Source organism: Asterias rubens, chromosome 7 (assembly GCF_902459465.1).
Source record: "Asterias rubens chromosome 7, eAstRub1.3, whole genome shotgun sequence".
Lineage (NCBI taxonomy): Eukaryota > Metazoa > Echinodermata > Asteroidea > Forcipulatida > Asteriidae > Asterias > Asterias rubens.
In genome coordinates, this window is record NC_047068.1 from 7,311,673 (window position 1) to 7,334,070 (window position 22,398).

The window sequence follows — 22,398 nt, forward strand, 5'->3', positions numbered from 1 at the left end:
ACCCAGTGCACTTATCGAAAATAGAAGGGGTTCGCCCCGGTGTTCCTGGCTGTGGCTGCTGTATGCGCCGTAGCACCTTGTAAACCATTATAAGGTGCTAACTAATTGTGTCTCAAAATTCATCACTGCAATAACCTATCTTTCTGAAAGTTTGTATATACTCAGTGCCTTGAGTACCTTGTTTGGTAGATACGTGCGCTATATAAGACTTCGATTTTATTATTATCTTTTACAAAATTAGGAAAATTTTGTTGAGTACAAGGGCTGACCATTGTGTACACATGGAATACGCTTTCAGAAGACTTTTCAGGCTGTTTTATCACAATTTTTTTAGTTTTTCCAAAGGGCAAAAACAATCGGAAATCAAACTAAAGTCAAGCTGTTCAATTTGTGCTTGACAGTGTCTGTGTTTCCTTCATCTTGGAAAGTGGCATCCGTCGTCCCTGTCTTAAAGGGTGCTGGTGAGCGTTCAGGGGTGGATTTCACAAAGGTAGTCCTAACTTAGGACTAGTCCATAGCAATGCTAAGAGATAGGACCAGTCCTAAGTTAGGATGAGTTACTGGTCCTAACTTAGGACCAGTCCTATCTCTTAGCATTGCCTAGGACTAGTCCTAAGTTAGGACTACCTTTGTGAAACCCACCCCTGTTTAAAGAGTAATTTCATTTCCAGCCTCCAGCTCACCCGAGTTATTTTCATGTTTAATCATTTTCTTCTTGTAGCCCTTTACCTAGAGTGGCTTTAAGCCTTGTTTGGGTGAACTTGGCATAGAAAAAAAATTTTTAAAAGGGAAAATGACATGCCTGTAGATCACAAGGGAAAGTAATTGGGTACATGAATCATTGTTGGTCGCGAGAAGTGAAGACTTAATTGACACGAAAGGGACTTGAACCCGTGACTCCAGATTTCTACGCTGGTGTTCTACCAACCAAGCTATCCTAGCCCAGGTCCCAATTTCATAGAGCTTCTTAAGCAGAAAATAGTGCTTACCCATTTTCTGCTAAGCAGAAATGGTCATGATACCAGTCACAATAGTACACGTGACACAGTCGTTTGGCTGGTAATCTTATTCCGATAAGCATAATTTTGGTTGTACTTAGCTCCTTTGTGTGCTTTTAAGCAGCTTTATTTAGCCTTTTTGAGAAATAGCACACAATGCTACAACAGTATTGGGTTTGGGTAAATCTGGCTCCATACACCCAAACCAAACAAGGCACTCCTATGGACTTTAGTGAATATGATGTCACCGTTCAAATATCTGCCCAACAACATCTGTCTGTCTGTGTGCGTGTGCAAGTGTGTGCATGTGCCGTATAAAGAACTGGGAATGTTGCGTGCTGTGTGCTTCATTGATGTACGTGTTTGAACGCGCATACGATTTGCCCTACAAGATGGCGACTTTCATAGCAAAAAGTTATTCGATACAGTCTATAGTGTCCGCCATACCTCAAAAAGGCTAATGAAATTGGGCCCAGGTTACAGTACAACCTAGGAAACATAGCAAGAGGATCACCGTAATAATGAGAGTCAACTGTTTGGTGGGAAGGGGGAAGGATTCTTTGAGAAAAATCCTTCAGTCTGGCTCTTCAACCACTGTCAGAATAAAAGAGTTAAATGAATTATAAAGCATAAAATGGCGGCACAAATATAAAAGGAGAGAACATAATTAGCTTTGCGAACTGCTTATCAACCAAAAAGACCTATGGTATGAATGCAAACAATAGATAATGGCATAACGTTTTAACAGCAGCAGAGCATCTCTTAAAGAAAGAGAGAAAGACTCTGCTGGGATTCGAACCATCAGGCCATTAACTTTGCTGTAAGAACGGGGGGGGGGGGGGGGGGGGGGGTGATTACAACTCTCCTGGTACTTGCTTTTGTTCATACCAGTTGCTTGTACAATGTATCAATGCAAAAATAGTTAATGGCCTGACGTTTTGACCCCAGTAGTCCAGCGGAGTATCTCTTCGGAAACGACTCTGCTGGGGTTTGAACTATCTCTTGGAGAAAAAATCTGCTGGGGCTCGAACCATCGGGCCATAAACTATATTTTGCAATAACAAAAAGGAGTGGTGCAAGGGGGGGGGTTGCTTTTGTTCATACCAGTTGCGTAGTCCTGCCAGCCGGTAAGCGTAGAGAGAGAGTTATTGGAATTGAAGAACTCCATCTGCCATTCATAGCTTGTATCATAACAGTTCCCTTCGCAACCAGCCTTGAGCCTAAAATCATCGGTGGGGTTGACTACATACGAGGAGTAGGCCTGCTGGAACAGGGTTCCTCCGCTACAGCTGTGTCCATAGAAAAAGACATAGTGTTATTTGATACGGGGTTGGACATAGGAAAATTGACAAGAGTGGGACTTGAATATGCAACGTCCGAATTAAGGTGTCGGCGCTCTACTAACTGAGATATCTAGCCCTATGTTGGCAGTCTCCCTATATTGTCAGTATCTTTGTTCGGGGTGCCAGACGGAAGCCATACTCTTACTTGACTAATCATAAAATAAATATTTAAAAACCCAAGATATAAAGTTTGTGAAAAAATGACCAGGGGAGTTCAGGGCCCAATTTCATAGCGCTGCTTAGCGGCCGATATTGTGCTTACTGTGCAATAACCGTAAGCACACGAAAAGGCATGCTAACCTTCCGGTGCTTACCGCTCGAAAATAAATGACGTCACAATGCAAATCCACAGTAAACACGCAATATGTCCGCCCAAATCTGCTGCTAACCTGTGAAATACGCTAAGGCTTAAGCAAATTTTTCTGCTACAGTAAGCACGGAAATATGCTTACTGTTAAGCAGCGCTATGAAATTGCGCCCTGGTGTAAAAAGATTTAGTTCCTTAAAGTTTTTGTTTTTTTCATTATCAGGTTTTTCTTTTTGGCACCATGATAATTTATAAAAGTACATTATTATTATTATTATTATTATTGAATAATCCGGCCGTGCATTTACCTAATAGTAGGCTGCGGTGGATCTCCAATTTTCACGGTGAACCAAATGGAGGCATTGCTGACCCTTGACCCCTTAGTGACAAAAACCATTAGTTCAAAGGTCATATTCGGCAGGCAGTGTTCTGTGTCAAACTCCAGAATCTTGCCTCTGTAGTCAAGCAGTCCATTACCTGAAAGAAACATTCAAGACATCTTTGAATATATTAGAACAAAAATAATCTTCATATATTGTAAACTAACTGGGTAAATTTGGAATAATTTGGTTGTGAACGAAGACAAATTGACTAGAATGGGACTCGAACCAACGACCTCCAGATTAAGGTGCTGCCGTCGATTTCACAAAACTCTTCCTAACTTAAGACTAATCTTAGGACTTAGGACGAGTCCCAACCCTGCACTGTAGCATGCAGACCTTAAGATTAATCCCAAGTTAGGACGAGACTACTCGTCCTAACTCGAGATAAGACGAGTCCTAACTCTTTGTGAAATCGACTGCTGGTGCTCTACCAACTGAGCAGTCCATTGCCTGAAGGAAACATCCAATACATCTTTGATTTTATTGGAAAAAAATTAATCTTCATATAAGTTAAACCACATGGGAAACTGAATGGATGAATTCTAAATGCTTTGGTGTTAAACAAAGACAATTCAATAGAGTGGGACCTGAACCAACGAGCTCTTATTTGGTGATATTATTATTATTATTGATTTAAGTTAATTGATACCTGTTCCGAAGCATCCACCTTCGTCCAGAGAACCAGGAACTGGTGTGAAGGATATATTGGGACTTCTTTGTATCTGTCTGTTGTCATTCAATTTCCATGGCTCGTGGACTCGCTTACAAAAGTACTCAATATTGTCAAAGCCCTGGAAGTACAATTAAGTAGTTGGAATAAAAGTGCTCCTCCTTAAACAAACGACACTGGACACTGTTGGTAATTGTCAAAGACCAGTGTTCTCACTTGGTGTATCTCAACATATGCATAAAATAACAAACCTGTGAAAATTCGAACTCAATTGGTTGTCTAAATTGGAGATAATAATGAAAGAAAAAACACTGTTGTCACACAATGTTGTGTGCTTTCAGATGCTTGATTTTGAGACCTCAAAATCTAATTCTGAGGTCTCAAAATCAAATTCGTGGAAAACATGTTCTTTCTCGATAACTACGCTACTTCAGAGGGAACTATTTCTCACCATGTTTTATACTATCAACATCTCTCCATTGCTTGTTATTAAGTAAGTTTTTATGCTAACAATTATTTTGAGTAATTACCAATAGTGTCCACTGCTTTTAACAAATTGAAAATGCACACTCCGTACCTACCCAATCACACTTTCCAGCTCAGATACAAGGATTCTCACAAAACCTCAAACCAGATACTCTTCGCCTTCCAAAGGTTTTGATCCAACTGCCGCATACATTGAAACAATTTTCCTTATCAAATTCGTCATGCCATTTCACTTATTGAAATCAAAACAAGACTTAAAAGTCGACATTTCCAGACTTATTTTGCTTAGGTTATTTTTTTTTCATTCTCACTCCAATTGTTTGCTTTTTGCGTAAGACACTACATACATGTTTGGATTATTATTTTTATTCTGATTATCAAAAGTTTGGTAAAAAGACACTTGTAGCAACACAGTGACAAGGTCAAGGGACAGACTTTAGGGGGAAAAAAGGAAAAAAAAGATTTTTAAAAAGTAAGAATTTTTAAATTCACCTGATCGTCATCAGCGTTAGGGAGGTCTGGGTCACGTGACAGCTCTCCAGGTCTCAGCAAGAACGTCTTTCTGAAGCCTACGACTTTGGATGTCGTCTGTCCCTCTATGATTTGGACCTGTAACGGGGACGATCGTACTTCGATATACTCATCCACGAAAGCTGTAAAGTTCACCATGCCGGCTGTGATCATCCGGACTGTATATCTGAACTTCCACAAGCCGACGTCGAGAAAGTACGGTGGGATGTTTATCTCTGCTGTGTTTTGATCGGGTAGATAGTAGGGGTCCCCTACGGGGCGTCCCGTTAGCATCTTCGAGCTCCCGACAATCGTTTTCCCACTCATGGGGTCAATCTCCTCCATTGTCCATTCCTTAGTGTTGCTGACTGTTGTGCAATTCACCGTGGTCACCCCTTGCACCTGAGTGTATGCGTTCAACCGCACAATGCCGGGTCCACGGAAGTCCGGGTGACCGTCTCTTATATGGAGCCGCGGGGCGTCACACGATGCGTACGACACAGCGAAGAAAATGTCACCTTTGGAATCGGACACCAAGTTGAATCCAAACGTCGAGAGTTTGTAGTTGCCGGGGTCGTACTCATGGTACAAGATCATGTCTGCTCCAATCGGGGGTAGCGACACTGCTGTTGTTGCGTAGCGTGTCTGACACATGGCGAGGTTGCCGAATAGATCAACGGCACCATCGCCGTAGTTTACCATCAGACAAGAATCCGTTCCCAACTGACCGACTTTGACGCTCAACGGCTTAGTGAAATTAGTCTTTGCGGTGGCTAACATGGTCGCCTCGATGCCGTCAATGTTTTCATGCAGAATGATGTTTGCGATGGAAGTCTTCAGGCCCCCTAAGGCATTCGTAGCATTAACTCGAACGATGTATGATCCCGTCTGATGGAGATTTAGACAAAGAAATAGTCATTGTTTGCTTCAATGCTATAAAATATATAAATTGTGCCTGGCAAAACAGAAAACTTTGGTTTTGCACAGAGACACAGCAATTATCATAGTTTGCACAAATTTGTACTGACACCATGGGACAAATTGCCCCACTTTCAAAACTGTAAGATTGGAATAAAATTATTCAATAAAAAAAAAACACCCCAAAGTACTATCCCTTGAAAATATGAATATTCTTACTGCACTGTATCTGTGGGGTATCTTCAGTTCTGAGGAGGCTTCGTTGGGGGAGCCATCATCGTAGGTCAAAGTGAACACCATATTCGTTCCTAGGAAGTTAAATCATTAAACATCAAACTCATTGTCAAATCTTTTACAATTTTATGAGTAACAGGCCAGTCTCAAAGTACGACATTTTCCAGTGTGAAATATTTAACAATGTGAGCTGCATTATTTCACGAAAATAACGATTTGTGAGGAATATATGTATTCTGCCATGGAATGTGAATCTGATCAAATTAGTGGCTTCTCGCAGGTAAGATTTGAGTTATGAAGCTTTGAAAATTTTCGGCCCTCAAAAAGGACCCTGATATCCAGGACGTCACTGTAGTATAATACGAAAGTGCAAGGCCGCCATGGGTAAGGTACCCTAACTTTCAACGCAAGATGATGCTCCAGGCATAGCCATAGCCAGATGAGTTGATTTGGAAACGCTTTAAAGCCATTGGACACTTTCTGGACAGAACAAAAATTAAAAGCTCACAGATTTACAAATAACTTACAAGGTGATGGTGAAAGACTTCCCTTGAAACATTATTCCATGAAATGCTTTACTTTTTGAGAAAACATTAAAACAATATCAATTCTCGATATCGCGAAATACGGATTTATTTTAAACACGTCACGACACGGCGAAACGTGCAGAAACAAGGGTGGGGTTTTCTCCCGACTCCGCTGACAGATTGAGCCTAAATTATCACAGGTTTGTTATTTTATATAGAAGTTGTGACACACGAAGTGTGGGCCTTGGACAATACTGTTTACCGAAAGTGTCCAATGGCTTTAACAGTCTGTTTTCAATATAATGTAAACATTCACAAGTCAACTACTGAAATCTCCACACTGATGAAGACTTACCAGTTGCAACCCTCGGAACAAATACAACATCAGAGTTCAGAGGAAACGTGTTTCGGGCGGGTCCGAATCCAACTTGTTCCACACCGTCTAGTGGTAATGGAGGCTTGTACATCGGCTCTAGATACAACCCGGCTATAGGCTCAATCATCATCACCTGAAACAAGGAACAATTTTTAAAGTAATAATAATAATAATAATAATAATAATAATAATAACAGTTATACATACCTCTCCGGATGTTGTAAACTTAGGAAGACGAACATGATGCGTCATCTCATTAAAGGGTGGCTGCAGTGTTTTTTTTTAAAATGTAAACGATTAAAACCTGAAATATTTTTTTACATTTTTTATTTAATGCGCAAGTATTTTAAAAGTGTTTTTCAAGAGATTAGGGGAACCCACCCCGCCCCTAAAAGGGAGCCTTCATGTGACGTCATGTCGGGAACCCGAGCCGTCGGGTCCCCTGGCTGTGTGCATATAGAGACGTGTGCATTGTGTGGCCTGGTACCTAGGCGCGTGTAGTTAGGAACCAGACTCTTTATGCCGACGATATGTTTGAATTCCCGACGTGACGTCGATGGTGGGGGGGGGGGGGGGGGGGGGGGGCGGTAACAATCCACAAAAGGGGGGGCATGACTTATTCGCTAATTACGCAAGTGAGATATGTCGGGGAAAAAACAAAACACATTTTATTGATCATCAATACATATATCAGAAATAAATGACAACAAAATTAACTGTTTTATTTTAATTCAATGCAGCATCCCTTTAACATAGCTGTGCCGGGAGATATACATGTAATGGTAGCTTCGAAGGAGATGGACAAGATTTTTAAAAAGTACCAAGACCTGGCTCGGGAACTTTGTCAAATTTGGCAGGTGAAAGGAAAACTACATTAGTCCCCCATGTTGGTTGGAGCACTTGGCATTGTTCCGAAAGCACTGGGGAATCATCTAGACGAAATAGGGACACATGTGAGGGAAGCCGGCTTTTGGGAAAACTTACTACAATCCAGACCAAAATGCTTGGGCAACACGACAGTAAACACACCCAACCCGGTTCCATCGCTCAATGTTGTTAACCCCAGCTGGAGCACAGACCGTGCAATGAGAGCCAACGTTGAACAGGGGAGGGGGCCAAAGAGATATGACAAAAATTGTAGTAAAAAATGTTTTGAAACGAGGAGGAAAATTTGAAAGTGGAACTTAAAATCAAATAGGTAAATGGGGAGAAAAAAGAAAGAAAAAAAGAAGAAAGAATACAATGGGAGACTTTTGAACACAAGGTGGCAGCAGACTTACCAGGTAAATGTCCATTGTTTACGTAGTTCTAAGTATGCGCACATTACCAAGAACACAGGATTTTACCTGGTAAGTCTGCTGCCACCAAGCGTCCCCAAAACCCCCCTTTACCTCAAACTCATACACTTCCGATGATATCTTATTGCTGATGTTGACTCTAGCGATGTAAGTGCCACTGAAGCGTATTTTATGAGGGAATGACTCAATTGCATTATCGTTGGTAACACTGATGAAATGAATGGTACTGTTCTCAAAGTAGTTGGTACTGACGGCAAAGAAAGCCCCTGTGCCGAGGTTCTCATTGGCCGGCAGATTGATCGTCACCGTGAAGTTCATGAAATTATCTCTTCCAGCTGTTGAGAATTTAAAGGATTCGCGTATTTTTTCAAAATGTCCACAGATTTACATTAAACTTACAGGGTTTGAAGATAATGATAGTGGAAAGCTTCCCTTCAAATATTACTAACTGAGGTTCTTTAGTTTTTGAAAATTGAGTAAAACAAGTCACAAAATAATTTTCATCTCAGGCAGGAAGAAAACAAATATTTTAGCTTGTAAAATCCCATTAACCAATTATATTACATGTAAACCATAACCATAGCATAACTGGTTAATACATGTTCGTTTTTACATGCTAAAACTGAGACAAAAATGATTTGTTTTACTCATTTCTCAAAAACTACAGCACCGTAGTAGGTAAAATTTCAAGGGAAGCTTTCTGCTATCATAATCTTCAAACTGTGTTAGTTTAATGTAAATCTGTGGACATTGTGTTTTGTGTTAGGAAAAAGTACATAGACCCAGAAAATATAACATAGAAACAGAACATATAAATAGACATAGAAAATGCAAAAAAAAAACATCACTAAGTTTGGTTGAGTAGTGCATTCTTCCCATGGTATCAGTTTCAATAAATACAACATTCACCCAGTAATGAGTGTCATTCCGAACAAAAAAGTCTGAAACTACGATCTAAATTTGAGGAGTTATAGATTTTAAAGAGCTTCTAGCAACAGAAGCACAGAGAAGAAGATAAAGGAGCAGGATTTATCACTATCGGAAGAAAAGAACAGCTATTTTTGTCACCAAGTTGGTACAAAAAGTCTGCAATCAGATAGAAGTCTGAAAGTTCTCATACCTGTACAACCATTTGTGACCATTTTTTACAAACTAGGCGGTCCCATTTTAGTGGAAACAGCAAAAAGTACTTTACGTTTTGTGTGGCACTTTGTATACATCCATGTGAGTCTCTGACACCAATGCATACAGATGATATTTAAAGTACGGTACTTGCGAGATAATAGTGAAAGAAAAAAAACACCCTTGTCACACAAAGTTGTGTGCGTTTAGATGGTTGATTTCGAGACTTCAAGTTCTAAATCTGAAGTCTGGTAGAGTGTGCTAAAACAAACATTCCATTTCTAGTTTAAGAACTGTTGATAGTTCAAAATAATGTGAGAAATGACTCCCTCTGAAGATGGAAAAGATTTAATTTCTCACTAAAGTATTTGAATCATTAGTCATCAAAATTTTGAGAAAAAAACCAGTGAAAATCACGAAGCAATGTTTTCAGAAGAGTCCATCAATCCTTTGTACATGCATAAGCAATTTTAATACAATTGTTTTACTCAATTCTCAATAACTACAGCGTGTAATCTTTCAAGGAAAGTTTTCTACCATCAATGTTTTTAGATTAGAAATCGGTGGACGTTTGTGTTTACAAAAAGAACCCAAACCCTTTCAAACAGAAAGTGAGACTGACGTACGTTCGTGTGGTTGCGGTGAGTTGGATGAGATGACAAAGTGGTCTCTGTGGATGGGGTACTGAACATTGACCTCTGCGGTCGCCGTCTCGTTGTTGGCAAAGTTCATGGCTAAAACGGTGATCGTGATTGGTCCATCCCTGTCGGTGTAGACGTGCGTGTTGATGTCGGCGTCTTCGTATGTTGCGGCTACATTAAAAACCCGAAAAAATATTTTGCCATCAAACAGAATAAAAATAAATAAAATTTAACCAGTCAGATTCCCTTGTTGTTTGTTACTTGTCATTTAAAACAATTTGAAAATTTGTTTTTTCTTTTTTTTCAGTCCCTGGGATTCAAACCCACACACCCTGATGACTCGGAACAACGACTTGGCCAAGACTAAGTACTTTGTAAATACCACTAGCTCTTCCATTGAGTTACATGTAGCCCGTCTGATGTAACAGGCCCAGCATTAATTATGCATCACAGAAACCATCAAAGCATCACAGAATGATGTTCAGGCAACTGCACAAAGTGCCAGCATGAAGCACCTAGTAATGGTATACATTGCTGGACAAAAGTTGAATACAAAATTGCCTTAAAGGCAGTGGACACTATTGGTAATTGTCAAAGAATATAGCCTTCACAGTTGGTGTATCTCAACATTATGCATAAAATAACAAACCTGTGAAAATTTGAGCTCAATCGGTCATCAAAGTTGCGAGATAATAATGAAAGAAAAATAACCCTTGTCACACAAAGTTGTGTACGTTTAGATGGTTGATTTCGAGACCTCAAGTTCTAAATCTGAGGTCTCGAAATCAAATTCGTGGAAAATTACTTCTTTCTCGAAAACTATGGCACTTCAGAGGGAGCCGTTTCTCACAGTGTTTTATACCATCAACCTCTCCCCATTACTCGTCACCAAGAAAGTTTTTAAGCCAATAATTATTTTGAGTAATAACCAATAGTGTCCACTGCCTTTAAACAGATTGGTCTACATGTATGCTGCTTATAAGCTCTTTGTGTGATGAGAAAGGCTCCCTTAAAAGTATGGTTTAAGTTTATCATACTTATTTTTTACCGCATTAGGGTGCTTTACAAAAGAATTCAAAAAATTACAATTTAAATTTAATCTTATTTTGACTTCCTGAATAGTGTTATATTCTGTCAACCCAAATCAAATAATAATAAAAACAATGGCTAGGGTCTAAAAGGTTTGTTTTGCATCACATCAATTCAGTTCACATACGCCCTCACATGGTCAAAAATACTGTGAGCTGGTCTCCCACCAACATGCAAGCTCGCTGGTACAGTCATCTGGTTTAGAATGCTTGAATTGTGGTTAGAATGCCTGCTGAGTCTGTATATATTCCCCCCCCCCAGGAACTCGAAAGCACAGAGTTTAATTCTGAGTTCCGTGAACAAATATCCACAGGCAAATTACTTGGATGGGGTTCAAACCCACAACTTTTGCATTGCTAGAGCAGATGTCTTACCACAAGACCACCGAGCTAATCCAGTCTAGTGGTAAGACATCTGCTCTAGCAATGCAAAAGTTGCGAGTTCAAATCCCGCCCAAGTGATTTGCCTAGTGTATTTTTTTTGTTCACAGAACTCTGGAAAGCACCACGTATTCAGTGCTTAAAGCCATTATCCACTTTCGGAACAGAAAAAAAAAACTTACAGGGTTTATAAAAGGTAGTGGTGAAAGACTTCCCTTGAAATATTATTATTCCATGAAATGCTTTACTTTTTGAGAAAACATTAAAACAATTATCAATTCTCGATAGCCAGAATTACGGATTTATTTTAAACACATGTCATGACATGGCGAAACGTGTGGAAACAAGGGTGGGTTTTCCCGTTATTTTCTCCCGACTCCGATGACCGATTGAGCCTAAATTTTCACAGGTTTGTTATTTTATATATAAGTTGTGATACACGAAGTGTGAACCTTTGGACAAAACTGTTTACCGAAAGTGTCCAATGGCTTTAAAACTCATCCCTGTAAGGGTAAGGACAAGTTTTGAATCCTAAGGACAAATGTCACACGAGGCATTTTACAGGCAACCAGTTCCAAGGCAATCTCCGAGAAGATAATTCATTCACATTTGAATAAATGTCCGCAAACATTCCTTGGAAACGTAAGGCATTCGTTTGAAAAAATTAATCATGTGCTACCCAAGTATTCCAGTAGCATGCACAGCAGTTGGTTGCCTCCAAGTTGCCTGTAAAAGTTGCCTCGTGTGACAAGGCCTAGTTAAAACCACAAAATAAACACAATCAACAATACCTTGTCGGACAGTGACCTCTTCTGGGCTATCGTCTCCCCAGTTCCAAGTATAATTCACCCCTACGCCTCCAGTGATCCGAACCGATACTGTGACAGTTTCTTCTAGCCGAAGTACAGCATTGTCCACCTCCACTTGCAGACCTAGTCCGGCCCAAAACAAGATCAAAATTCAGGGACCAATTTCAGGTGATGTCACCATGTGTAAATCTCTTGTTTTTTCATCTCTCTTTTGGTTTTTGAGTGGTGTTGGTTCTGAAAAGAACCGGTGATTTTTCAGAACCAATGCTACTCCAATTCTTTTTCAAAGAGAAGGGATTTACTCATGGAACCTCAGCTGAGTATACTGCCACCATGCATTTAGGGTCCAACTTCATGACTCTGCTTTACTGCAAGCCAAACATTGGCGCTTACTGTATCCGAAACATCCATTTTGTGTATAACTGGCCACTATGAAATTTTTGCTTGTGCATGAGCTTTCTTCACATTACTTAGCACTTTTCACTATTACATCCAGAGCCAAAATGTTGATTCTATAATTGGAGAAATATGACCAAAAGCACAAAGAGTCCATGGTAAGCAGAGCCATGATATTGGGCTGAGATTAGTCTATACATGACATAATAAAATTGAAGACGATTATAGGATTTGGGTACTTTTTGTAACACAAAACACAAGTCCACAAATTTACATTAATCTTACGTTTGAGAATAATGATTAAAGAAAGCTTCCCTTAAAACATTAACTGCTGAGGTGCAGTGGTTTTTGAGAAATGAGTAAAACACGTCACGAAAACACACCATACGCTAAAATAATGTTAATCCCGAGACAACATTTTTGGTGTGACCCGTTTTACTCATTTCTCAAAAACTCCAGCACCTCACATATTAATATTTTAAGAGAAGCTTTCTACCATCAGTATCCTCAAACTGTGTGAGTTTGGTGGAAATCTGTGGACATTGTGTTTTGTGTCCTACAAATAGTACCCAGACCCTTTAACAAAGGGGTGGGACTTTTGTCTCATCCAGAATCATCTTGGTTTATAGTCCTTGGAATGTAAAAAGCATAAGATGTTCTTTAAAGCTGGTAAATATAAACAAGTAAAAACATAGAAATTGTAAAAGTAAAAAAGACAATATTTCAACAAGGTCTGTGTCTTTATAGTTAATGAGAAGAAAAACAGAAAGAATGGAGGAAATACGAAGAATGAAATACTGAGAATAAAATGGTTAATTGGAAGGAGACAATAAAAAAGAAGATTGTTAGTAACAATACAATATATGTTGATTAACCTGTTTTCTAGTACAACAAATTTAAGAATTGCAGTAAACAAACCGTGACATCATCGGGCCCAATTCCATAAAGCTGTTAAGCAGAACATACTGCTTAGCAGATGTCTTTGCTAAGCATAAATTGAGTGGGCACAAGTTGCAGAAATGTAAACTTTATGGAAGTTTGGCTGTTAACCCATTTCAAATTTGTCTGTGCTTATTAAGATTTGAAGTTTGCAGGCTTGACTGAAATTGGTCCCAGGGGATTATTTTGTCAACACAAACCAGGGCCCATTTTCATAGGGCTGCTTAAGCTTAAAAAATTTCTGCTAAGCACAAATGAGCAGGATACCAATCACAAATTGTACGTGAGACATGGTGGTTTGGCTGGTAACCTTATTCAGGTAAGCGTAATTTTGTTAAGCTTAGCTACTTTTATCTGTTTAAAAGCAGCTCTATGAGATTGGGGTCAGGTCATAATATACAAACACATTTGGGAAAGCAAAAAGTTGTTATGACTTGTAATGGACGATATATTGTAATTATTATTTAAGAAAATCTATTAAACCTTATGAAAATATTTGAAGAAAAAAATAAACCCAAGATGAGACAATGTAAGAATCCAACTTGTACCTTCCACGATCTCCTGAACCAGAATATTATCTGAGTTAGCAACTTCTGGCCCGGTTTCAGTGTAAACAAACGCTTCCACTTTGTAGGTTCCGGCCACAGGGAATGCGTGCTGGATCCATACCTTTGCGGGGTCGACCGTCGTCCCGCGGACATGGTGACGGATATGAAACCCGGGGCTTGGCATCGTCAATGTACTACCAACTGAGGCACTGGAGCCGGTGAGCTGGAACTCTACTGGGCTTCCGGATAGGCTGGCCTCGTGGGCTATCTGAGCTCCGCCAGTTTTCGTTTCGAAGCCTAGGACGTAGCCGATGCTCATTTTGATTGGTGAGTTTGTGAGGTCGTGAAAGTAGTGTCCAGATGTGAGACCAGTGACTGGTATGACCTGTCAAAGGAACAAATGAACATCAAATAAATGGCAAAGTAGTTTCAAAATAAAAGTTTTACAGACAACTTTAAGACATGGTTTTAGCACAAAGGCTGACCTACCAGTACATAAGGTGTAGGAATAATAGACTTTTCAGGGCATAATAATCACCAGTTTTTTCTGATTTTTCCAAGGGTAAAAAAAATCAGAAGTTAGACTTAAATAGGAGGAATATCATGCCTGAACTTTAACAGTAGGGTCATATATTGTTTTCTTTTGTCATTTTAATAAGGGAATCAATATGTGGTGAAGAGGTTTTTAACTAGTGGGTTAATCCCACCGAGACGAAGGCCTCGACGGGTTTAAACCACTAGCTGAAAACCGATTCAACACACTTTGATTCTCATTCATAAATACCTTTTGGTCAAAAAGTAAAATAAATGCAAAAACTATAATTGTTTAATGATTTCTTTCAACACAACACCCCTCCCAGCAATGAAATGGTTAGGCCCTCCGTCGCCTTCGGGTAAACAACTCCTTATAAGGGAATGCTGTGCACGTCGCGCTTATCGCGTGATGTGGCACAACTGTTTCAGCCGTTGCTCTTGACCAATAGGAATGAAGAAACTGTCTTATAGGCACAGGTGCAAGCTCGAGTGTCACGCCTATGTTTCAACACCTTTTACAGGTCATAAACAGAGGTTTAGACACACCCACGTGACGCGCTCTCCACCAATAGGAATAGCGAAACTGTCTGAGGTATTTATGAACGCTTATTTATAGGTTAAATTATGTAGAAAGACACAGCCAAAGTCACACATGAAACGTTGAGTTGAATACAGTGTCTGTTTGCTGAGAAAAAAACAAAAACTGTCATAGACCTTTCATCAAGAACCAAAATCTATCTTAATAGCGAGGTGACAACCAGTACCAACTGCATCTTTGGCCACAACATTCATGAACTGATACCAACCCTCAGACATCTTAGAAACGATTCATGCATGGCTTGTTTCTCAGATTCAATTGTTACGGGGTGAACAATTATACTTCAAAGAGAATCCTTTCTCAAAATAGCTTATACTATCAACACATGCAGTACTTCTCATCAAGATATTATTGGTCATTCATAAATACCTCAGACAGTTTCGCTATTCCTATTGGTGGAGAGCGCGTCACGTGGGTGTGTATAAACCTTTGTTTATGACCGGTAAAAAGTGTTAATTAATGGGCGTGACACGCGACCTTGCACCTGTTCTTATAAGACAGTTTCTTCATTCCTATTGGTCGAGCGCAACAGCTGAAACAGTTGTGCCACATCACGCGATACGCGCGACGCGCACAGCATCCCCTATAAGGAGTTGTTTACCCGAGGGCGGTGGAGGGGTTTACCATTTCATAGCTGGAGGGGTGTTGTGTTGAAAGAAATCATTTAACAATTATAATTTTTGCATTTATTTCACTAATTGACCAAAAAGTGATGATGTTTTTGATCAAAAAGGTATTTATGAATGGGAATCAAAGTGTGTTGAATCGGTTTTCAACTAGTGGTTTAAACCCGCCGAGGCCTGGTTCTTGATAATTTACCTCGACTTAGTCTCGGTAAAATTATCAAGAACCAGGCCTCGCTGGGATTAAACCACTAGTTAAAAACCTCCTCACCACACATTGATTCCCTTATTAATTTGTTAAGTATTTACCAAATTATGACCTATACCTTAAAGGAACAGTCACAAAGGAAATTTTCTTGAAGTGTGTCATACTTTTGACAAAGTGCTGTCATTAAATTAAACAACTTTTGTCGAAGAGGCAATCAATCTATACACACCTGAACAACCTCGTACTCGGCCCTGGGATTGTCAGTGGTATCCGTCACATAGCGTGCAGACTCTGCGGGGCATGTACCACTGGTACTACAGCTGGTACCCGTCAAGCAGTAGTATTCCAACCCACTGCAGGTTTCCTGCGTACGGCGTGAGCGCATGGTCCAGTCAAAGTCGCATATTACTCGACACACGTTGTCCGTCGGGCAGTAGGTGTTGCTTGGCGATACGCATACCGGGTTGTAAATCTAGAAATTTAAATCCCACAAAGAGAACAATTAGGGGATGATACGATGAACATCAAAGAGCTCAAGTTGTGCACTGGATAGACGCAAAAATGCATACGCATCACACAACCATCTTCCCCATAATGGTACCATGTTCCCTCATTTGGGCCGCCAGTAGTGTTGGTGTGCATGCCCGATGTGCAATTTACATATTTAGTGAGAACATAATATTTGGTTTGCGGTAACACCATGTGTGTATCTACTTGCCAGGTAGAGTTTATTCTTGTAGAGACAACTGTCTTGCTATATGTTCTACCACCGGAGTAGATTTATCAGATTTTTCCGAAGACTTCTCAGTTCTGAAAAGAACTGTCCTACTTATTAACTACTTCCTGGGAATAAGGTACAGAAAAATCGCCTTACTTTAGCTTATACGATTGTTATTAATTGTACTACCGCAGAGTGAGTTCTTAAATTGGTCGCAACGTTTCGACTGGCTTGCTCTAGTCATCGTCAGGAGACCGAAGAGATATGAGAGAAGTGGGCCTATTTTCAGAGAATAAATATTATACTGAAATGCCCTACTCAAGGACAAAAGTGCAGAGCTTATTTCGCAGATTAGAGGGATATTTTTGCTTACACGCATGTCAAACCCCAAAGTTAATAGGCAGTGGCCGCTAACATAGCTATCACAGAAATTATGAGCTTGCCCCATAGGCACTAGTGATCACAGAATTTTGCGGTAAACGGAGCCATAAAACAAAGCCCAGCAGAGAACAACTTAAGGCTACTCCACCCTAAGGTGCAGTTCTCGAAGGGGCATGAGCATCATCAAGAAAACACGAGGAGATTTTTGTCATGTTTTTTTTCTTCAAACCTTACCACAAAATTTAGAGTTCCATCTCCAACCTCGCTGATGAATGCTTCGATAGAAACTAGCTGAGATGTCTCCAGCGTCTCAGCCCCGGGGATGACCCAGACGAAAGGGGACGTAGATGTCTGGATCTCGCTACTTGCTGGTGATGTTAAGGTGGGATCCTGTGAAACATATCCCATGGAGAAGTAAGTCGGAACTGGATGGGAGAAGGCAAAGATAATTGGAATAAAACAAAATCAGATCTTATGAGCCCGGTTCATACTTCTTATGAATGCGAATCAAACTTTTGTGACGCAATAATTGGTATGCGTTCCCCTTTCATATTGTGGCGCAAGAAAATTCGCCTCGCACGAAGCATTCGCAAGAAGTATGAACTGGGCTTTAGATTAATATGGAAAATTTGATCAATATTTTCAGCACACGTTAACAGTAAATCGGGAAACAACCACAACCCAGTTTCATAACAGTGTTTTGGCAGACAACAATGTCAAATGATTTTTTCTGCTCAGCAAAAATTCTGCAGGGAACCAGTCGTGCACAGTGTATGTAACATTATATTTAGATGGCAACCTTTTTCTCTTGAGCAAAATTGTTCAAGGCATAGCATTTTTTTAGTGGAAGTGTTGTGGTCGCGCTGTTTAGAGCACCGAATTCAAACTCTGGTTTTTCTGATCAGCAGAGGGCCGGTTCGAGTCCCAGTCAAGACACTTTAATGGTTAAGTGTATTGCTTAAATTTTCAATGAATTTGAATTCGAAACCTCACATTAAATTTAGAATTTGAGGTCATGAAATCAAGCATCTGAATGCACACAACTTCGTGCGACAAAAGGGTGTTTTTTGTTTCATTATTATCACGCAACTTCGACGACCAAGTGAGTTCAAATTTTCACAGGTTGGTTATTTTATGCATATGTTGAGATACACCGAGTGAGAAGACTGGTCTTTGACAATTACAAATAGTGTCCAGTGTCTTTAATAGTACAACAAAACACAAGACATGAACATCGTTGCTGGTTTTCTTATTTACCTTGTGTTTTTTTACTTGGTAGAAAATAATGTTTTGGGTAAAAAATAAATTACCTTACAGTTAGCAAATTTGTGTGAACAAGCAGCTGCGTGTTATGTACAGGGGCTAGCTTCATAAAGCATGTAGAAACAAACACTTGCTAAGCACAGAAGAGTCTTGCTTTAGTATGGCTGCCAGCAGCCAAAACTACATTAAGTTTGTCTTACTGTGACTAGTGCCCCGCTCAATTTTTGCTGAGCAAACAAATTTGTCTAGAAGTATTTTCTGCTTTATGAAATTGGGCCAGGGTTGTTTGAGTGATTTGACTCCAAAGGAGTCAAAACAGTTCAAGGGTCAAAGTTCAAAGTTCTAACCTCCAACATTGGTTTCATTTCCTGCCACTAAATCTGGCGAGGCGTCAAACTTTGGTGTCATCTTTGGATTGTTTCCATGAAGGACTTCCACTACGCAGTCAAAGTCAGACGCCACTCCTGCAGCAAACGGACAGATGACTGTGACACCAGCTACGGCAACGTCCACTTGAACCGGAATGGAGTCAAATGCAACCTGGAGAAAGAAGAGAAGTTAATAGAAGGATTAAAGAGGGAGGTAATGGGAAGAGAGGAGAAGGGTTGTTTAGAAGGGGAAACAGGGAAGGATGGGGTAGGACAAGGTAGAACACAGGGTAGGATGGGGTAGGGTAGAGTAGAAAAGGGGTGTGATGGGGTAGGGTAGGATGGGGTAGATAATGGGGCAAGATGGTGTAGACGAGGAGTAAGGCGGTGAAGAAAAGGGGGAAGATGGGGTAGAAAAGGGGGTAGCATGGAGTAGAAAAGGACGCTAGGATGGGGTAGAAAAGGGGGCTAGAATGGGGTAGAAAAGGGGGTAGGATTGGGTAAAAAAGGGGCAGGAAGGGGCAGAAGTGGGGGTGGGAAAGGATAGACAAAGGGGTAGACTGGGATAGAAAAGGAGAGAGGATGGGCAAAAAAAGGAGGACAGGGTAGAAAATAGGGTAGACAGGGTAGAAACTGGGGGTAAATGAAGTAGAAAAGGGGGTCGGATTGAGTAGAAATGGGGGAAGGTTGAAGTAGGACGCGGTAGGAAAGGAAGTAGGACAGGGTAAAAAAAGGGTAGGATGGGGTAGAAGAGTGGTTGGATGGGGTAGAAGAAAGGAAAGGACGGGTAAATAGGGGGAAGGATTTGTAAGCGGTAGAAATGGTTAACTGGAAGTCGCAAGTTACGTTTAACCGATGAGGAAAATAAATTCAGATGCACAACCTTTTTTTCATATCTTACATATTTATCATTTTGTACTGTCACCGATACAATATAATCCCCAAGCGTAGTGTACACATGATTGTTATCACTGGACAGTGCACTCCCATCACCAAAGTCGTAGGAATACTTCAAGTCTGTTCCTTCCACTTGCGCCACATTGACCGGTGCTTTGTTACCGACAGTGTAAACCGTGGTGGCGTCCAGCTGAACCGAGGCGATGGTCGCACTGACGCTGTAGACGAGTATGTAATCAGCGCTGCCGCAGTCTTGCGCGCTGTCGCCTGTGCAGGGTGTGTTGCACAGTGTTTCACCAATTTGTTTGGCTGCCGAGTCTGGGGTGGAGTCGGTGCAGAGACAGTGTTGACCAACCTGGAAAATAATGGACAGAAACTATATTTATTTATTTAAACACCATGTGAAAATCTCTCTTTTGACTAGTGTTGCTTCTGAAATGCTAAGTTTTTGATGATGGAGGAACCTCTAAAATAAGGGAAAACCCACGCAGTCAGGTAGGGACTGAAAAACCCAATCCAGAACCAGGGTCTACAGAGGCGGGGAAATAAACACTGATTCACCCTGAAAAATGCTGCTTCAACAAGAAAGTTTTGTCAACTTTCTTTCAAAAAGTCAAGGGTTTTATTCTGACAAATTTATTTTGTGCTTGGGCTCGGACAAATTTTGGAAATCCCGGCACTAAGTGGTTAGGGTGAACTTACTTGTAATGCAGCAAATGCATAGTCCTGATTGCCACAGGCTCTGGCACAGGTGTCATGATCCAACAAGCTGGGATCATAATTGCCGGCTGAATTCAAGAATGTACGACTGTCCTTAGTGATCAGGTAGCATCCATCCAATGTGGCTGCATCTAAGGATAGAGTAAAACAAATCAGTATTTGTATAAAAAAAAACCTTGAGAATTAGCATCTTGGCCGAGGGGGTAGAGTTCAGGAAGATAAGTTCTGGATTTGGGTTCCTTCCAGTCCTCGGATGGCACTTGAGTCCTTGAGCAAGACGGTCAACCATCAAGCAGACTTCAATTATAGAATAGTAGGCCTCCATCCATCTGGCGAAGGAAGGAAGGACGCCGATTAAGACTTGCTACTCCTAGAACTATGAGGTTTGTTCTGCTATCGTCTCGTGGAGAATGAACTTCATTGTTCTAGGGTAGGGTAGAAGTAGCGACTTGCAAGGCCTATCCACTATCCAGGAGAAGAAAAAACAGGCACGATGACAGCTCTGACAGATGAATGTTGAAGCAGCAGTTGGTAGCTGCTTCCTTGACAGAATTTCTCGTTGTGGCCATTCACAAGTAATTTTTCCCAAACAAGGTAAGAGCCTGGAACCACCTACCACAATACTTACTTCTAGAATTTATATAAGGCTCCCACGTGAGCCTTATAGTTTCTAGAAGTACACAATACTCTACCACCAGACTTCATCTTAAACCTAAGTTCCATGAATGATGAAGTCTTTACAAAATCTGCTGCACTCAAAACACATGACTAATAATAATCCTCATCTCAATCTCTATTCTCACATTGAGTGGATACCTCCAGACCCATGTTGGAGCGACAGCCAATTCTGAATCTGAATCTGAATCTGAATTATATAGTCGGCAAAGCATCCTTTCAGGAAACATCACACCAACTTTTGTTTAGCTTGCGCGTCGCGTGGGTGGGGGCGATTATTTTGCTCCGTATAGGGTAAGTAGTTTTTGCCTAAATGCAGAGTGCGAAAGTGGGATGCCATCTATAAGTTTACGTGGGAGGCTGTTCCAATCTTTGATTGTTCTTGGAAAGAAGCTGTTGGCGAAAATTCTAGTTCTGGTGCGTATCTGCATAAGTTTTTGTTTATGTCCCCTTGATGAGTTATTATTAGGAGTCGGACAGTCTACAGTTGGGATGTCTACTAATTTATTGAGAATTTTGTACATCATAGTTAGTCTGCTGACTTTCCCCCTGGTTTTGAGTGTCAGCCATCCTTGTTTTTTGAAAAAATTACTAGTGTGACTGTTCAGTGTTTGTTAATGTAACGCCATGCTAGTTAGTTTATTGCTCCAAAGAAAAGATGGCAACACCCTTCCTTGCTCTGTCTATGGTTCAATACCATTCACTGGTTAAAATTAGGGATAAATTTCCGTGTGGCACCACCACTTTTCCACTCATTTTTACAAAAAGGAATATCTCATTGTTGAGGTAAATTAGAATTGATACCATATTATGTCATATCTAAATAATTCTAATGAAAAAAGTGGTGGCGCCATCCGGAAACTTTTCCAAAATTAGGTTAAATGTGATCAAATTCAAATAAAATAGAAAATGGATGAACATTACTAAATTAACATTTCGTTCCAATTCCATCTTTACAATTACAATACAACAATACAACAATCATGACAAAGTTTATTTACAATAATAAAAAGAATATTATTTTTTGCTCTAAAACAGTCTAATGGTCTTGATTTTGGATGATTTTTTACCGAATCCGTGTTTTTCTGGCGACTTGATGACAATTTATTTTGCTTGATATCCACTACTGTTTCGCATCGATTCATCATTCATCGAGATTTAGTTCGTGTCTCATCTCATCAATCAAATGACAACGTGACGTCCGGAAACTGGACTTCTGTCACGCTCTCGGGTCACCAGTCGATCAATTGAGCGGTACGCAACACACGACTTCCCTCCACTTGCAGTTATTGTAAATGTCAGGATTACGAATCTTAAAATACTTTAAATAAGTTATAGATGAACATTTAATTCGTAGTTTTATGGAAAAACGGAGAAGGCTGCGAGTTGGTTCTGGAATTTACATTTTACCGGTTTGTTGTTGTACGGCGCCCTCTGTT

At 40.3% G+C, this 22,398-nt stretch overlaps 1 protein-coding gene across 1 annotated transcript in view; it reads right to left on the reverse strand.

The window, feature by feature from the left end:
* Window positions 1-21,112, reverse strand: part of LOC117292387 — a 54,820-nt gene extending 33,708 nt beyond the window's left edge. The window contains exons 1-16 of the mRNA XM_033774414.1: window positions 21,088-21,112; window positions 20,267-20,415; window positions 19,569-19,919; window positions 18,647-18,839; window positions 17,271-17,461; window positions 16,167-16,409; window positions 13,975-14,359; window positions 12,074-12,214; window positions 9,799-9,984; window positions 8,144-8,385; window positions 6,732-6,885; window positions 5,835-5,923; window positions 4,680-5,585; window positions 3,681-3,822; window positions 2,957-3,125; window positions 2,103-2,287 (exon numbers count right to left, since the gene is read on the reverse strand). Coding sequence (XP_033630305.1) covers window positions 2,103-2,287; window positions 2,957-3,125; window positions 3,681-3,822; window positions 4,680-5,585; window positions 5,835-5,923; window positions 6,732-6,885; window positions 8,144-8,385; window positions 9,799-9,984; window positions 12,074-12,214; window positions 13,975-14,359; window positions 16,167-16,409; window positions 17,271-17,461; window positions 18,647-18,839; window positions 19,569-19,919; window positions 20,267-20,415; window positions 21,088-21,112 — 3,751 coding nt within the window. The remainder of the gene's footprint in view (window positions 1-2,102; window positions 2,288-2,956; window positions 3,126-3,680; window positions 3,823-4,679; window positions 5,586-5,834; window positions 5,924-6,731; window positions 6,886-8,143; window positions 8,386-9,798; window positions 9,985-12,073; window positions 12,215-13,974; window positions 14,360-16,166; window positions 16,410-17,270; window positions 17,462-18,646; window positions 18,840-19,568; window positions 19,920-20,266; window positions 20,416-21,087) is intronic.
* Window positions 21,113-22,398: the final 1,286 nt, after the last annotated feature.